Source organism: Balearica regulorum, chromosome 7 (assembly GCF_011004875.1).
Source record: "Balearica regulorum gibbericeps isolate bBalReg1 chromosome 7, bBalReg1.pri, whole genome shotgun sequence".
NCBI classification, from domain to species: domain Eukaryota; kingdom Metazoa; phylum Chordata; class Aves; order Gruiformes; family Gruidae; genus Balearica; species Balearica regulorum.
The window spans coordinates 11320977-11335774 of NC_046190.1; the positions used below are offsets into that span (position 1 = coordinate 11320977).

Consider the following 14798-nt stretch of genomic DNA (forward strand, 5'->3'; position numbering starts at 1 on the left):
AAGCTTAATACACCACATTGCATTAACCTTGTAGTGAGAATAACAAAGGTGACAAGATGGAAGAAAAAGCCAAAAGAGGTTCAATGTGTATGTTACAAAGCAGGTGGGACCTAAGGGCCTTAGAGTTGAAAACTGTATAGGAGAGACTAGACAAGCTAGAGATGGCCAGCTATGGCTAGAGATTAAACACTGCATTCAAATGTTTCAAGAGTGCTCCTAGCCTAAAAGAGTCAGAAGATGCCTGTATCACACTTTGTACTTAGGATGCATTAGTTTTTCCAGATGTCAGCCATTCTCCATGACAATTGTTGAACAGTTTCACAGATTTTTAGGTGAAAGGAGCTGTTAATATGTTTAATCTAATCTTTTGTCAGGAGGCAAACCATTTCCCCTGATAGCTGTAGAGTAAAACGAAAGGCTTCAGATAAACCCTTTTAACCTTCAGTTGCATTCCACAAGCAAAGACGATGTCCGCCAGCGTCCAGCACTGCAACAGCGTGAAGTGACTGGTCCAGCAAGACATCCTGAAAGTGATCTCAGCGAGCATGTTGCAGAGGAAAGCAGAACTAAATCCCATAGTCATTACTCATGTGATCTGGGAGCAACTCCTTCCTAAACCAAAGCCTATAGATTTGTATGAATGTAAACTAACGTCATCAATCATCTGAGAGAGGTCAAATCCTTTCTACAACCTGCAGGGCTGGAACATCCCTAATGTTTAACATGCTCCAGCTAAAAGCTGATGTTTTAGGAAAATTGGGAACAGGGACAGAAAGGTGATGGGAGTGGGAGAGCAACCACTCAGGAAAACTGTACAAGAGAAGAGAATCCCTCCTGATCATTGCTACCAACTACCAAAAGCAAAGCATGAAATGTAATTTTATTCTTCCAAACACAAAGGTATAGTTGAACACCACACAAAGCTTGTCTTATGAAATCCAGATTTTATTGGCTTAACAGTTAAGTGATTTTTAGTGTATTTTATTTTTTCTTTCCAGCCAGAAATATCTGCTGATATATCAGGCCAGTGTAGGAGGCAGAATCAGACTCACAAACTACAAGGTCAGCAGGATCCATCTTTTCTTGTCCTGGTCAAACCAAAGTGCATTATCCTCCTTCCACAAAGTCTAGGAATTCTTCTAAAATATGTTATCTACTAGAAAACTATTTAACATAAATTTAAAATTAATCTCTACCACCCTTATTACTGGTTTAAATGCCATTTGAAGAGAGCAAAGAGATTCCTATCTATTTTCAGTCTAACAGTATCAACCAAAGGCAGGTTTTCCCTCATTATTTCAAAACTAAGGCTAAGGTGTGACCATGTCAGCAGTTATTTGTTTTTCAACTCTGATTCAAGACCATAATCATTGCCGACTGCATGTGTGTGAAAGATGCATGCAAAATGCTGGCAAAAATTGAGTGACAGAGGCTCGAGTATCTGACGTGCACCACGCACAACATATGCATAAGGCTGGGGAGCACAAACTCTTAGCGACGTGTTTCTGAAACTAAGCTATGAAAAGTCAACTTCATTTAACATGCATTCATCAAAATGCATGTAACTAATAGACCTGCTTGAGTCAATTCTGATGTGTTCCTCTGTATCACTCTTCCCTCGTGCCTGCTTCTTACATAAATAAGATTATGGGCTTTTCCTTTCTGCAGTATACAAATCATTCTGAAAATGCTGAGCTGCAGTTATAATATAGCTGTACTTATTGGTCTCTGCATTTAATTACTGTATAATGGTATGTACATTCACTAAAATAAACTGTCCCTATCCTAGTCTTACCAGGAAGAATATCCAACCAAGATACAAATTTAAAAATATTTTCATAAATACACATCAAATCAATAAACTCAGAATTAATACACCAACAGAAGCTAGCCTAACTTTTACAGAAAAACAGTACATATGTATTTAACTATATCAGGCTTGCACTGGAGATTTATTTATTTAAACAAAAAAAAAAAAGGAAGTTACAATTAGCTGAAAATGATACAAACATACAAAACCACATTGCAGAGTCAAAAGCAACAGTTGGGACTTATTTGGGGCTATCAAAGAAAGTGTTGCATTTTACTCAATTTATACTTCATACAATAACAAAAAGCTCCTGAAATTTATTTAATTTCATTTTTCATTGGTAGTCTTATTTTCCTTTTCAATTGGCTATTTAAAATCTTTCTGTGAAATTAAAGACTTATGTAAATGTAAATCAAATTGTAAGAACAGTTTATACCTAACTGGCAATGCAGAAAAAGCATTAACCTTTCCTAAATGGTAGATGTGTGTAATTTTTTAAGTCTGCCCTACTTCATAGAATAATCATAAAGTGTATAACACATGAATATGCATTTATAATTTTAGCTAATTAAGAAATGTGAGAATTACTGCATTTAGACTAGAGATCCACCTAGTATTTTTTCTCCAGAAAAAAAAATATGCTCAACAGCAGATACCAAGAGAAGAACCCAAGAAAAGAGAAAGCACACCCTGAAACTTCCCCAAGAGCCGGGGGAGATTCAACAGCGTGTAGCTCAACAACTTCCCGAATTTAGCAGCAACTGATAGATTTTTCTTCTGCATAATTGTCACGTTGCTCTGTGAGCTTTCAGCATCTACAGCAACCTGTGCGAACACTGACACCCAAGTGTTCCCTACCCATCGCACGCAGCACAGTCTGTTTTTTACTGGTTTGAGGTTGACACCTCACAGCTTTTTGCTTCATCCCTCCCGCTCTGCCGTTGGAGGAGGCAGTGAGCAGTCACTTCCCACTTACCCTCCCCTGCCACTATTTTCTAGCCAATTTCACTGCTTTATATTTACTAAGTCTAGAATTGAAGCCAACAAGAACCAGAAGCTTCATTCCCTTTATGAGACCACCATGAGAAACAGCGAAGGCTTATGTAAGACCGAAAATGAGAAGAGTGGGAGCCACCGCTTTCCCCCAGATAAAGAAAAGACCGAGCTTATTGCAATTGCCCAATACTAGCAAAAACTAATTTAAAAATGTTTCATAAACCGCGCAGACCAAGAACAAAACCTTAGATAAAGCACCAAACGCTGATCAGATCTCTTAGTGTGAGACTATGGAAATGGGCTTCATCCTGCAAAGTACTGAATGCCCACAGAGCAAAGCACCAGGTCACGTCCTTCAATTTTAAGGATATGAATACTGCCATCAAAGCTGGAGCAGGAGCCTATGCAACTGTGCTCCATCAGAGTGGCGAGTAATTAGTAACATCAAACCCATCGGTCGCCTACGAACATCACCCCTGAGCATCGAGGGAGCTGCAGGTGCTGTGCTGGGTTTCATCAGGACCAGCGCATTTGTCAGATGTTTCAGAATAAGACTTTTCTAGTTTTTGCTAATCCTGCTAAACTGAAAATATCATTTTAAAGTAGTTCCACTTTTCTGCAGAAATATCTTTGGTAGGACATCTAGGGACTTAAAGCTCTCAACCACAGTTTCTATAACCTGAGCTGTACCAATTACATATGCCTGGTTCTGGTCACGATGCTTCATGTTTTATCAACTATATGTTTTAAAAGCACAATATCCTCTCAGATGGACACTGGGGCTAAAGAGGTTAGAAGCCTAGTTGTAGCACAATTTCAACCAGCAAAAATGGCAAAGCTACCCCACATAATATTTGCTTTCACGAGAGTCGCGATTTCAGCTTCTGAGCTAACGCGTCACAGCGAAGGACAGGAGTATAGCGCAGGGCTTTGAATATGCCTCTCATTTTCTTAACCGTCTCTTAGGAACACTGCCATGTCAGACACTGGAAAGTGTGTCCAGTGACAGAATTTTTTGTGCTTTTAAAGCATCCTTTTGGAACATTTACAACTGACTATTCTTTTTCTTATTAAAATGCCTGTTGCCTTAAATGTCCATGAATATGGCACATTTGACTATACTCAAACTGCACACGTAAACACACAAAACTAGAAAATTACAAAACAGATGAAGAATCTGATTTTTTTTTAAAAAAGGCTGTAATTCTGTTTCTGTTAAATTTCCTTCTCAAATAAGTGTTTCTATGCTTTTAAATAAGAAATTGTGAACACATTTGTACAGAATGCTAAAATTAAAAGTTCAAAGAGGGAACACTCACAATGTGGCATTTGCAGCACAAAATTTTCTAAACTAGCTTGTAATCCAAAGAAACACTTTACTCCACCCAGAATTTGCTTTGTCTCAGAAACCCAATTATTATTTTTAATATACATGGTATGTTCTTCATCTTCTTTTATATATCTTTTGGATATATTAGTGTGCCAGCTAAGTATATAGAGATAAGACACTGTGTAAATAGATCATAATTCCCCCACCCCTCACCCCCCCACAAAAAAATCCACAACATGGGGGTTGGGGGAAAAATCTGCAATTAAAATATTAAGTTAAGATCCCACTATGATTTTGATTTTAGACTTCAGACTCTTGGAATGTGCTAAGCCGTTCCACAAAGCTCATTTTTCTTACAGGAAGTGATCTAATGTACAAAGTACTTTACAATTTTCAATCAACAGAAATACAGATATGAATGTATTAAGCCAATATCTATAAAGCAAGACATTAGGTCACTTCCTGACAACTAATATCTAAAATCGACATTTGTTACTGCACGAAAGCATGCTTATACAGCGGTAGTTGAAACAAGAGCTTTGTATTTTTATAGAGCGGGTATATTGGCTCTGCTACCTCTGTAATCATTGCTGATGCATAATCCCTGGCCTGCCACTCCCCTGCATGTCACCCTCCAACATCCCTTCCTCACAGCTCCGGCGCGTTTCAATACGGTACTGTTAGTTAGAAACCAAGACTTTTTTCCCCTCTTTTTTTTTTTAATTAATTAGCAGATTCAGAAATCTTTCTGTGGTAAAACCAAGACTTGGTTAGATAGTCCAGCAGTGAATTTAAGAAGCATTTTGCAAGGTTATTTTTTGGTTTGGGTTTTTTTTAATTTTTGTTTTTGTTTTTTTGGGGGAGGGGAAAGAGGGAAGGGATCCTTTTTGAGAGGAGGGAGAAATAGAAAAGGAAAGGGACTTTTTCTTTTTCAAAGCATCCCTCTCAAGAAAAAATAAACAGGCCTCCATCAAAAGGGTGTTGGTGGGGGAGGAGGGGACAGACCTGGCAGTAATGGAAAGTCTGTTCCGTAACAGGAGGCTCATAGTACATTAAATATTTAAAATGAGCACATGTGCTTGGTCGGTTTTGTACCCAGTCTGCGACCCCCAGCCCAGTTTGACCGAACTGGGGAAACGTTACCAGCACTTACACATTAAGCATACTGAAACCCGGCAGCGTGTAAATGCTGCCAGAAAAGCCCATTGTGCCAAACACCAGGTAGATATCAGCGAGTAGAGAAGAGACAGGAACCGGAGCGAGAGACGGAGAGGCTGGAAAGCCCATCCTGCAGCCACGCCGAGCGAGGCATGCCAGGCGGCCACGCGCCATTTACTCGCTGGGTTTTTTTTCTCTGTACTCAGAGTCTCTCGCTGAACAATCCTAACCACAAAGCAAGCTGTAATCTAAAAATCAAGCCGCAACTTGCTTTAATGTTGAACCAAAACTGCGATGACTAAGAAATAAAGCCAATGTTGCTGAACTGGCTACGGCTGCCTTTTCTGTAACATGCATAAATGTAGGTTGATCATTATCATTTAAGTTGGAGTTTTAAATTTTTCCCTTCGGTATTCAATTCTGTCTGTTTATGAACTGTATGTGGCACAAATACCAATTTCTGATATTAAGTTTTTACTCTAAACAGAAAATCTCAGTTGCTACACCTTGGTCAATACAAACAACAGGTATTTTCCAGTGGAGCAAAAACTGAGCCAGTGTCAGGTTAAAGACACGACAGTGCACTGCTCTCTCTTACCATTATTCATCTGTCTTTAGTGGTTTGTTGAGCTATATAGCATTGATATTCATCTCAGATAAGCATATAGAGACATGCCTTTATACATTTAAAAATAAGTAACTTCAAAAATCTACAAAGACAATACAATGGAAAAACAGAACAAAGAAAAAGGCAGCAATCCAGTCCAACCAGGTCTGAATCTGACTCAATACAAACCACCTAACAATAACTTTCTGAAGAAATAGGTACGTCCAAACTATCTTGATTGCATAGTCAGCAATTTCCTATCACAAATTACTTAACTGCCTAAGTCACTTTGTGCCTCTCCTACCCAAAGACCTTTCCCTGTAAGCACAGTCTTGCACCATATTATAAATAAGATTTTTGTCTGCCAGTCACTAAACAACTCAGTAAATCGTACCGCTATTCTGCACAAGAAATCAAAATAGTGGTCTGTAAGCCCTGACAATGGAAATCTCACGCTTGCTTAGAGAATTTTTCCCATAATTAGCTGCTTACCCAGAGAACTCACTTCCTAAATATGACATGTACATTACACATAAATTTTATTTAAAAGAACTTTCAAGAAGATTTACAAAATAGCTACAACAATAAAGGCTGTGCTTATGAATTGTGTAAGTTAGATGCAAATTCCAGATGGAATGGGATCTCCAGAGTTTAAAAATATCATCAATCCAGGAAGGAAGTTTAGTTCCACTGGATACTTAATCAATGCAAACTCTGTCCAGGTCAAACTTTCTAAACAAAAAGCCACAGTAGCTCCACACTCAACAATTTACTGCTAGAAGAAAAGCTGAAGTGTTGTTAAGTGGTTCCTCACTCTTCTGCTCATTCACTTTACTACGTGTTAAAGTACATTAACAAAATGTTCAATATAAATATTGTTTAAGTGATAGCTTTCATTCTTCCGAGTACGTTCTGGTTACAAATAAGAGCTTAAAATCATGATGGCCTTGTTTTTTGTCTTTTTCAATCACAGCATGCATCTTTCTCTGCCATCTGTTTAAAATTGATTTAATTAACTAGGAAAAGTCATATTTTGTTGTTTCATGCTAGATAAGATTCTAAAACCAATGAAAATCATGTTTATTTCAGTCTTATTCCCAATCTAAGTTGCAAATCCTCTGTATTTTATTGCATTAGAACATGGACTTTGTGGACTTGGAAGGTTTTAGTTGTTCTACGGAAGAGCATAAAATATACAGAAGTTATTAAAAACATTTATCTTTAGTTCTGTATTTCTTCAGCCAAGGACATTAGTTAAAACTGCCTGCTAAAGACTAAGAGTCTTTTAGCCTTTTATTTCTTTATATGCTCAGTTTCATTACAGTATGTACAGATAAGCTGTAGATATTTATTCATAACCACAGAACACCTTAAATCAGAGTTAGAAGTGATGGATTTTTTTCCATATAACTCTCATTCTTAGACGACGCTGCACTCTGCAGCGCAGCTAGATTTAATAATGTAATTCAGCAAGCTAGAAACTACATGTAAGGTAATGCACACACCCTTTGCTTTTGATCTCAAGCGTGAAGCTGTCTTGAGCTGAATACCAGTCACTCTACAGTCACCAACCAAATACTCATTCTTAAATTTGTTCCTCTTACTGAACATTTTGAAAGAGTGATTTATTTTGTCTTCTCCAGCCTCTTCACATACCTATGGTTTCTGGCAGGTCCAAGAGCTCATTGTGCTGCAAGTCAAGGTTGGTGATCTGCGTGCAGCTTCCAATCTCTTCTGGAAGATGTTCAAGCTGATTGTGCGCTACATCCAGCGTTATGAGGTTACACAACTCACCTAAAAGCACACAAGAAAACCAAAACATCAACTTCTTTAATATACAGCTCTAGATAACGAGGTCCACACAGAGGTTAATAGAATCAAACAGATTTTGTGATAATCTGAAAAAAAGCTATTGCTACCATAACATTATACATATAAAATAAGGCATTACAGGATCGTAATTTCATCAGTCAGATCTAAAACCTGATCAACAATTTTGAAAAACTCAGATAAAGCTTTTACAGATTCCCTGAAGAAATCTTATTTATTGGTTGATTTTCTTCTAACAGTTCAAGCTGTGGAATATGAGTACAAAACCTACAACCCATACTTGTTTCAGGCTGACCAGAAGTTTAAGACATCATGGAGTAAGTGGATTGTATTGAATTTTAAGAACTTGAGGTCTGTTTTTATACCATTACTTACTTTCAGGCACAAAATCAACAATTAAGTGACATCAAAATTATTTGGCTGACAACCTAGATAACACTCAAGACTTTGGGTGGATTATTTTTAATCATTTTTAGTCATCACCAAAAAGGCAACATGTAAGTAAACTATAAACCTATTTACACAGAGTATTGTATTTTATATATGCAAGCAGAGCCATAACAAATAAGTTTGAAATAAAAGGCTTATCTGTTAAGCCTTAAAAAAGATTGAACTTCCTTAGAATTTAGAGCTACTTTACACTGAACCGCTTCATTCCTTACACTTACACATTAATTTAACAGTACAGCTACGCACAACTCTCTACATACAGTAGTTTGACCTATTTAAATGGCAAACATACTGTGTTCTGAGCAACAGCTTCTTGGATTTAAAAAAAAACAGGTGTGTGCATGAATACAGGTTTATGCATTCACATTTTTTGCATCTGATGCAGGTGAAATTAATGCAAATAAGCTGAACGGCTTCAGCTCTATCCAGTAAAGATGAGGTCACTGTATTTGTGTTTAAGAGCATGACTCAGTGAGTAACAAATTTGGAAGAGTAGCAAATTCCTTTTGAGCAACAAATGTCTATTTTTAAGCTTCAGTGTTGTATCTTTGACACAATTCTTTAAGGATTTTCCCACAGGCCTGCAGGACTAGCTTGGGCAAGTTCTGACGCGTGGACTGACTACCCATTAGATCAGCAGATAATCACAAATGGTGATGTAAATAATTGTAAAATATTTATGAATTCAGACTCAATATTGAGTTCCAGGTGTCATATAGCCACACTATTTACTACATATCACAAAACAGTTGTGAAAGACCAGAAGGAAAAAAAAAAGATAACCCCAACAGCTTCATTATTCTGTTGTTCTTAGATTGTTAACATAGAACTGATCTTATTTCCTCCATTTATTAACCCAAATTGGGATGATTTTCTAGAAACTAGGCAGACGGACCATCACTGTGCATGTGCCCCCTCTCTTAAGTCAGCATTCAAGTGTATTCCAGGCAACTAGAGTCAACAGTCAAACATGCTGTATTCAGCCCTGCATAAACCACGTTTCAATGCCATTAATATGCAGAAGAATGCAAATTTAAGAAAAAATTGAACAAGAGTTAATGTTCTGTGGTAGGAACGTCTTTCTGTTATTCATGAAAACAAGTGGGCAAAGTGCAGAAGGCAACAGAATGAGGAAGAAAAGCTTGAGGAAGACTTCAAAATCTCTCCCTTTAAACAAACAAATAAAAAAAGAACCCTATAAATCTTTACTAAGGTAACTCAAGAACCTTCACCCACTTTGGGGCAGTAGTTTTCACTTCATGATTGCTGTTTTCATTTGTTTTCACTTCAGACCTAAACCAATGATGTCAAATTTGAAATGTGGCATAAATTTCATTTCATCACACTGATTTCTCATTTACTTGACTCTTCCCACTCTACATATGCTGAAGTCGAAGAAAGACTTGGGGTTTTGCAGCAACATTTGATGCACTTCATTTTTGCACCTGCTGAAAACTTTGACAACAGCAAGCTACACATTTGAAACAAACATCTCACTAGCTAATTCTGGGGAGGGAAAAAAAAGAAAAGAGATGTCCATGTTTATTTAGCCAGGTAACTGTAAACTAACACTGGTTTAATTTGGATAGTCATATTTAATATTGTTATATTAAAGATGCAGGCATTATTTTTAAAAGTGACACTCGTAAACATTTAATAAAAAATTTGAATGTTAAAATAGATTGAGGACTGCCCAACAAATTTTAGACTTTAGAGCTGAAATCAAGCCAAAGTTAAAGCCCTATCATGAAGACAGTGACTTAAGGAAAGCAATTTCAAGAGATATTATAATATTCATCTTTTAGTTCACATCGCTCCGCAAGGAATCTTGCTCTTGGACACAATAATACTTATAGTTTGACAGCATCTCACCAAAATGTTATTTTTTTCCCCTAAGGGCAGGAGGAGAGGGGAGGTGAAGGGCTGTTGGCACTGAAATTCTTTCAATACTTTAATGTGGATTGCTGAGACACAACATAAGAGAGCGTGCAAGTCAACAAAAAGCACTCAAGGTACATTTCTCCTGTTGTTCTCCATGGCATATGGAAAAAATTCTTACATCCAATGGGCTTAACAAGGTGAAAAATGTTTAGGTGATATGGTAGAGGCTCATCTCCACATGCAAAGGCACATGGAGGACCAGCAGTGGACGGGAGAATCCAAATACTTGTTGGACTGTCCCAGGAGAGCCATCAGCCCCACGGCCAGTGTGAGACCCATCATGGGGACTATACGGAAAGGCTCTCCAGAGCACCTCGCAGAATGAAGACTCTTACTGCATACAGGGCTTGAGCAACTACTATGGGGTGCAAGGGAGAGCAACTTGGGATGGTAAGAGTTGCTATGGGATCTTTAGGGAAGGAGAAAGGGAGGAATCCATGTGGTTTGGGAAGGATATAGTATGGGAAAATAGAGAGATAAGGAAATAAAAGGGTCCAGTCCTTTACAAACCAATGCTGGTCATGCCCTGTGGCCAATCAGCACCATCTACCCTGTCTTTTCCTTAAACTCTATTTCTAACTATTTTCCTGGGTGAAAGGCTCTCTGTTCTGCGTGCATGGAGGTCCAAGTACCAGCAACACTGCAGTTAACGTGACCAACACTACTGAAAACATCCCAGTATGTGAGACCAGAACCACTTTGGGCACGGAGAACGTGCCTCTCCCAGGCCAGCACCTAAAGAACAGGGGCAGCTCTTTCACCGGCCGACTGACGGCAGTGATTTACCCAGTGAATGGATGCACTGTCCACTGCACTGCTGCACAACAGCAGCTCTTTCAAAAATGACGCCAGGATAAACACATGGCATAAACAATCGATACAACAAATAATGATCTGCAAGAACAAAGAGTCCAAACTGAAGGCCATCTGCACAATGCTGTTTCTAGGAGTTGATGTAAAGCCAGCTTGTTTCAGTGACTGACAGTGCCCTTCTTATTGTCTGAACAGTGGCAACTGTACTGAAGGAAACGCTTCTCAAAAAAAGGTGAAAATAAGCTTCATCAAGATAGAACTGAAATCTGGCATTTTTGCTTGGCCAGGGTAAGAAGCATATGTCAAAAATCAAAAAAAGTTTTCCTAAAAGAAAGATTCGCTCAGGTACAAAAAGGAAAATGGCTAATGAGTGAGCAGCTCAGGATCTTACTCATATTAAAAGAATCAACGTTTATTCTTTTCTGGTGTACTACATAAACTTTGCTGAAACATGTTTGTATCTTAATCAATTGAACAGAAATACGCCTGCTAGAAATGTGCTGCAGCTCGAAATCAGCCTTACCCAGAAAGCAGTTTACTACAGAAAAACCCATTCCTGTTCACCACATGGGCAACTCCAGCATCACTTCACCAAAGGACTGTTCGAACACCCAGAAACACTGGAGTAAGGCAAACACTACTTTAGGGAAATACTAATCACAGGTAAAATTAATTAACTCTCTTCACCACAAGTAACGTCCAAAATAGACAAATCTTAAGCTCACAGTAATGAATAAAGGATCCGCTATGGACTACGTGCAACTGCATTGAAGGAGAAGGTGCTGAGGTTTGGGGTTGGGTTTTTCTTTTTTTTTTTTTTTTCCTTAAATAATATATTGCACTGTAATTGCAAATGAAAAAAAAAAAGGCAATTAAAGCTCAAGGTCTGCCAAGAAAGCAGACAAAAATTGCATGTACTAGATGGCTTGACAATAAAAGATTTTGAAGTAGAAGTAATGTCCATATGAAATACATAAAGCAGTTTATAAATAACCTTCACAAAAGTTTTTAAAAATTTGTATTTTAAAAGGTTCTACAAGATAAAAATTTCAGACGATTCACACATGTTTTCCAGATAAAATGGTTTGTGAAGACTCCCAATCACTTTCCAGTTCAAAGTATTGTTAAAAATACAGCTAAGTATACATCTCAATATTCCTTAAAAAAGGTGGGGTGAGCAATCACCTCCCTGTTGTTCTCATATGCATGAAGACTAAATGCTATAGTATGACAAAGCTAAATATACCTGCTGAAAAACCCCGGCATTACAAAATGACTAATATTTTCTGCATAATAAGGTAGAATTATAGTCCCATTACACGGCCAACCTTGAAAGCCTGTTATGACAAGAGGACCAAGTTGCATGCCCTGACTTACATAACTCTGAAAATTCTTCTTGGCCATTTAAAAAACAAAATACAGCTTCGTTAAAAAAAAATATATATATATATATATGTAAAAGTACACACAAATTAACAGTCACATACGGAGACAGTATAGGTCAATAGCAAAGAGGCTTCAGTGTCTCCTACTACTAATTCGCTCAGTGGGTAACACTCTTGAACAGCAAGCACAATTTGTAATATAGCCTGTTTTCCACTGGATTAACTCCGTGCCTGCCCATGCTTAAGCAGATTGAAAATTATGAAATGCTTCACAACATGATAAATCCTGGGCCAGATGACACAGCAAGAGGATCAAGACTCTTATGGAAAGTACAAGGAAGAGAAGAATGCAAATATTAGTGGGGCTTCAGGCTGGTGTCAGAACATTGGTTGTAAGCTAATTTGTAAAGAACAATTATCCGAAATCGGCAACGCTAGGAACAAGTTACAAACAGTTCCCATAACTTTAGTAATTATTCTTCTCTCACTAGGTTCTCTGCTGACATAAAAAACACCCTTTTTTAGTTTGTCTATTAAACTCTGTGATGTATCCTGATTTTAGAAAAAAATTAAAAACAATTTCACAGTTTCAGAATCTTTTCCCCTCTGTCTGAGATTTGAGTACATCACTGTAACAGACAGCCTGAACTGTTTGCTGTGCATTACCAACTGCCCAAAAGAACAGTTAAAGTCAGAGCTACTTTGAGTTATTACTGTACAACTATAACTTACACAGAAGACTTACTGAGTAGAAAGAATGCAATTTTAATATGGTCACAAGTGACTTATGTACCAAAGTTAAAATATTCATATAAGTAATAAGCACAGGAAAATACTTAGAAATTGCAGAACACACAACAGAATCTAGTTATGGGAACCACTCAAAAACATAGAAGCTAAGCTCAACTGAAAAGACAGACTCAAAATCTGTCTAAAACAAGCTTCAACAAGACACAACAGCAAAACACTTTTTTTTTTATTGTTTGTAACTGAAAGGAACAAATATAAATAAAATTAAAAACATGTTCAAACAGCATTTTAAACATGGGAAACATGTAGAAGAAACAATCTTAGCAAGGACTCAAGGCAGGATTTGAGATAGGCAGGTAGGATAAACCAACAGGAACCTCACGAAGTGCCAAGAAAAAGGCGAATTCTTGCACCTAGAATGGAGCAACCTTGTAAAGCAGTACAGCCTCGCTCCAGGTGAGGAAACAGCTCTGCAGGGAAGGACCAGGGGGTCCTGGTGAAGCTGAACCTGGGGTCACATCTTGGATCCTGTCCATTGTGAGTGTAGAACAAGTGTGCTTGCTCTCAAATGCTAAAGGCTAACAACCTAACGAGCTGCATTAGCAAGGGCAGCTTGAGGGATGTGGTTATTTCCCACTGTTCAGCACTTATAAAAGTATTAAGCAGTTAAAATAATTGCAGCATTGATATATGTAATAAAAAAAATAAAAAAAAAAAAAAAAGCTGGATTCTAACAAGCTGTCCGAATTACTCTTGGGGCATCATGCCAATACACTCTGCAAGGAGATCAAAAAGACAGGACTACTTAATCACTATCCTAAAAACAGCCTGCAGAAAACATAATCAGGAGGAATTTGACTAGCTGACAAGACAAAACTGCGTCCCCACAAGAGCTTCCACAGGAATCAGAACCAGATACCAAAGCTGAAGCTGGACAAAATCAAGTTCCTCACCATTCCTGCAGCTCAAGAAAGCAACGAGAACTGGATCAAATAAGCAATCATTTTCTGACTTCTAGGGAGCAGCACACACATATCGATGCCTATACTTATTCCACTTCTGTTCACAACTTCATGCATTCATCACATTAGAATACAAAATATAAAAATATTCTCAGCTGCTGTGTTTACAGGAATTAACATGCCAACTAAGCCCAGGAACACAACTTGGTTTCCTTCAAACTGCTGAAACAGAAGAAGGGGCTTTTAGATACAAATAACATGAAGAAATATTTCTGTATATTGTCAGGTCTGTTATAAAAAAGGGGAAATGAAATTCAGAGCATCACTGAAAAGCTTTGCACCTAACAAGTCATTTAGTAAGGAGGCACTATATGCAGCATGGAGTGAGTAGACATGAACTAATGCAGCTGCACACATCTGGGTTGCTGTCTATGCTACTGAAAACCAAACAGGTGCAAGTGTTATGAAAAAGAGTTTCAAAGTAGTGAAGAAACCACACATGATCTAAATATTGGGTAGATGGGGGAAGGGAGGAACATAAGAGAGTCTCAGAGACATTCCAAGTCTGGTGTAGGCAGATTCCTTGAATTACAATCTAAAAATATTTCCCTTGCAGAACAGCCCTGACCAGATTCTCCATAGAATAAGAGTTGCATTCACAGACAGTAAACACAATATTTGGAGTCTTAAGAAACTTGCAGAAGCTATGCAAATGTAATTTCAACCGTGTTAACAGTATTATTTCTATTTGAGCTGTGTGCGCTAC

General features: G+C 37.9%; 1 protein-coding gene across 3 annotated transcripts in view; it reads right to left on the reverse strand.

Moving 5' to 3' along the window:
* SHOC2 (SHOC2 leucine rich repeat scaffold protein) overlaps window positions 1-14798 on the reverse strand; it is a 67265-nt gene that overhangs the window by 17374 nt on the left and 35093 nt on the right. For all 3 annotated transcript variants that reach the window (XM_075757924.1, XM_075757923.1, XM_075757925.1), the window contains exon 3: window positions 7558-7695. In XM_075757924.1, the coding sequence (XP_075614039.1) occupies window positions 7558-7695 (138 nt within the window). The remainder of the gene's footprint in view (window positions 1-7557; window positions 7696-14798) is intronic.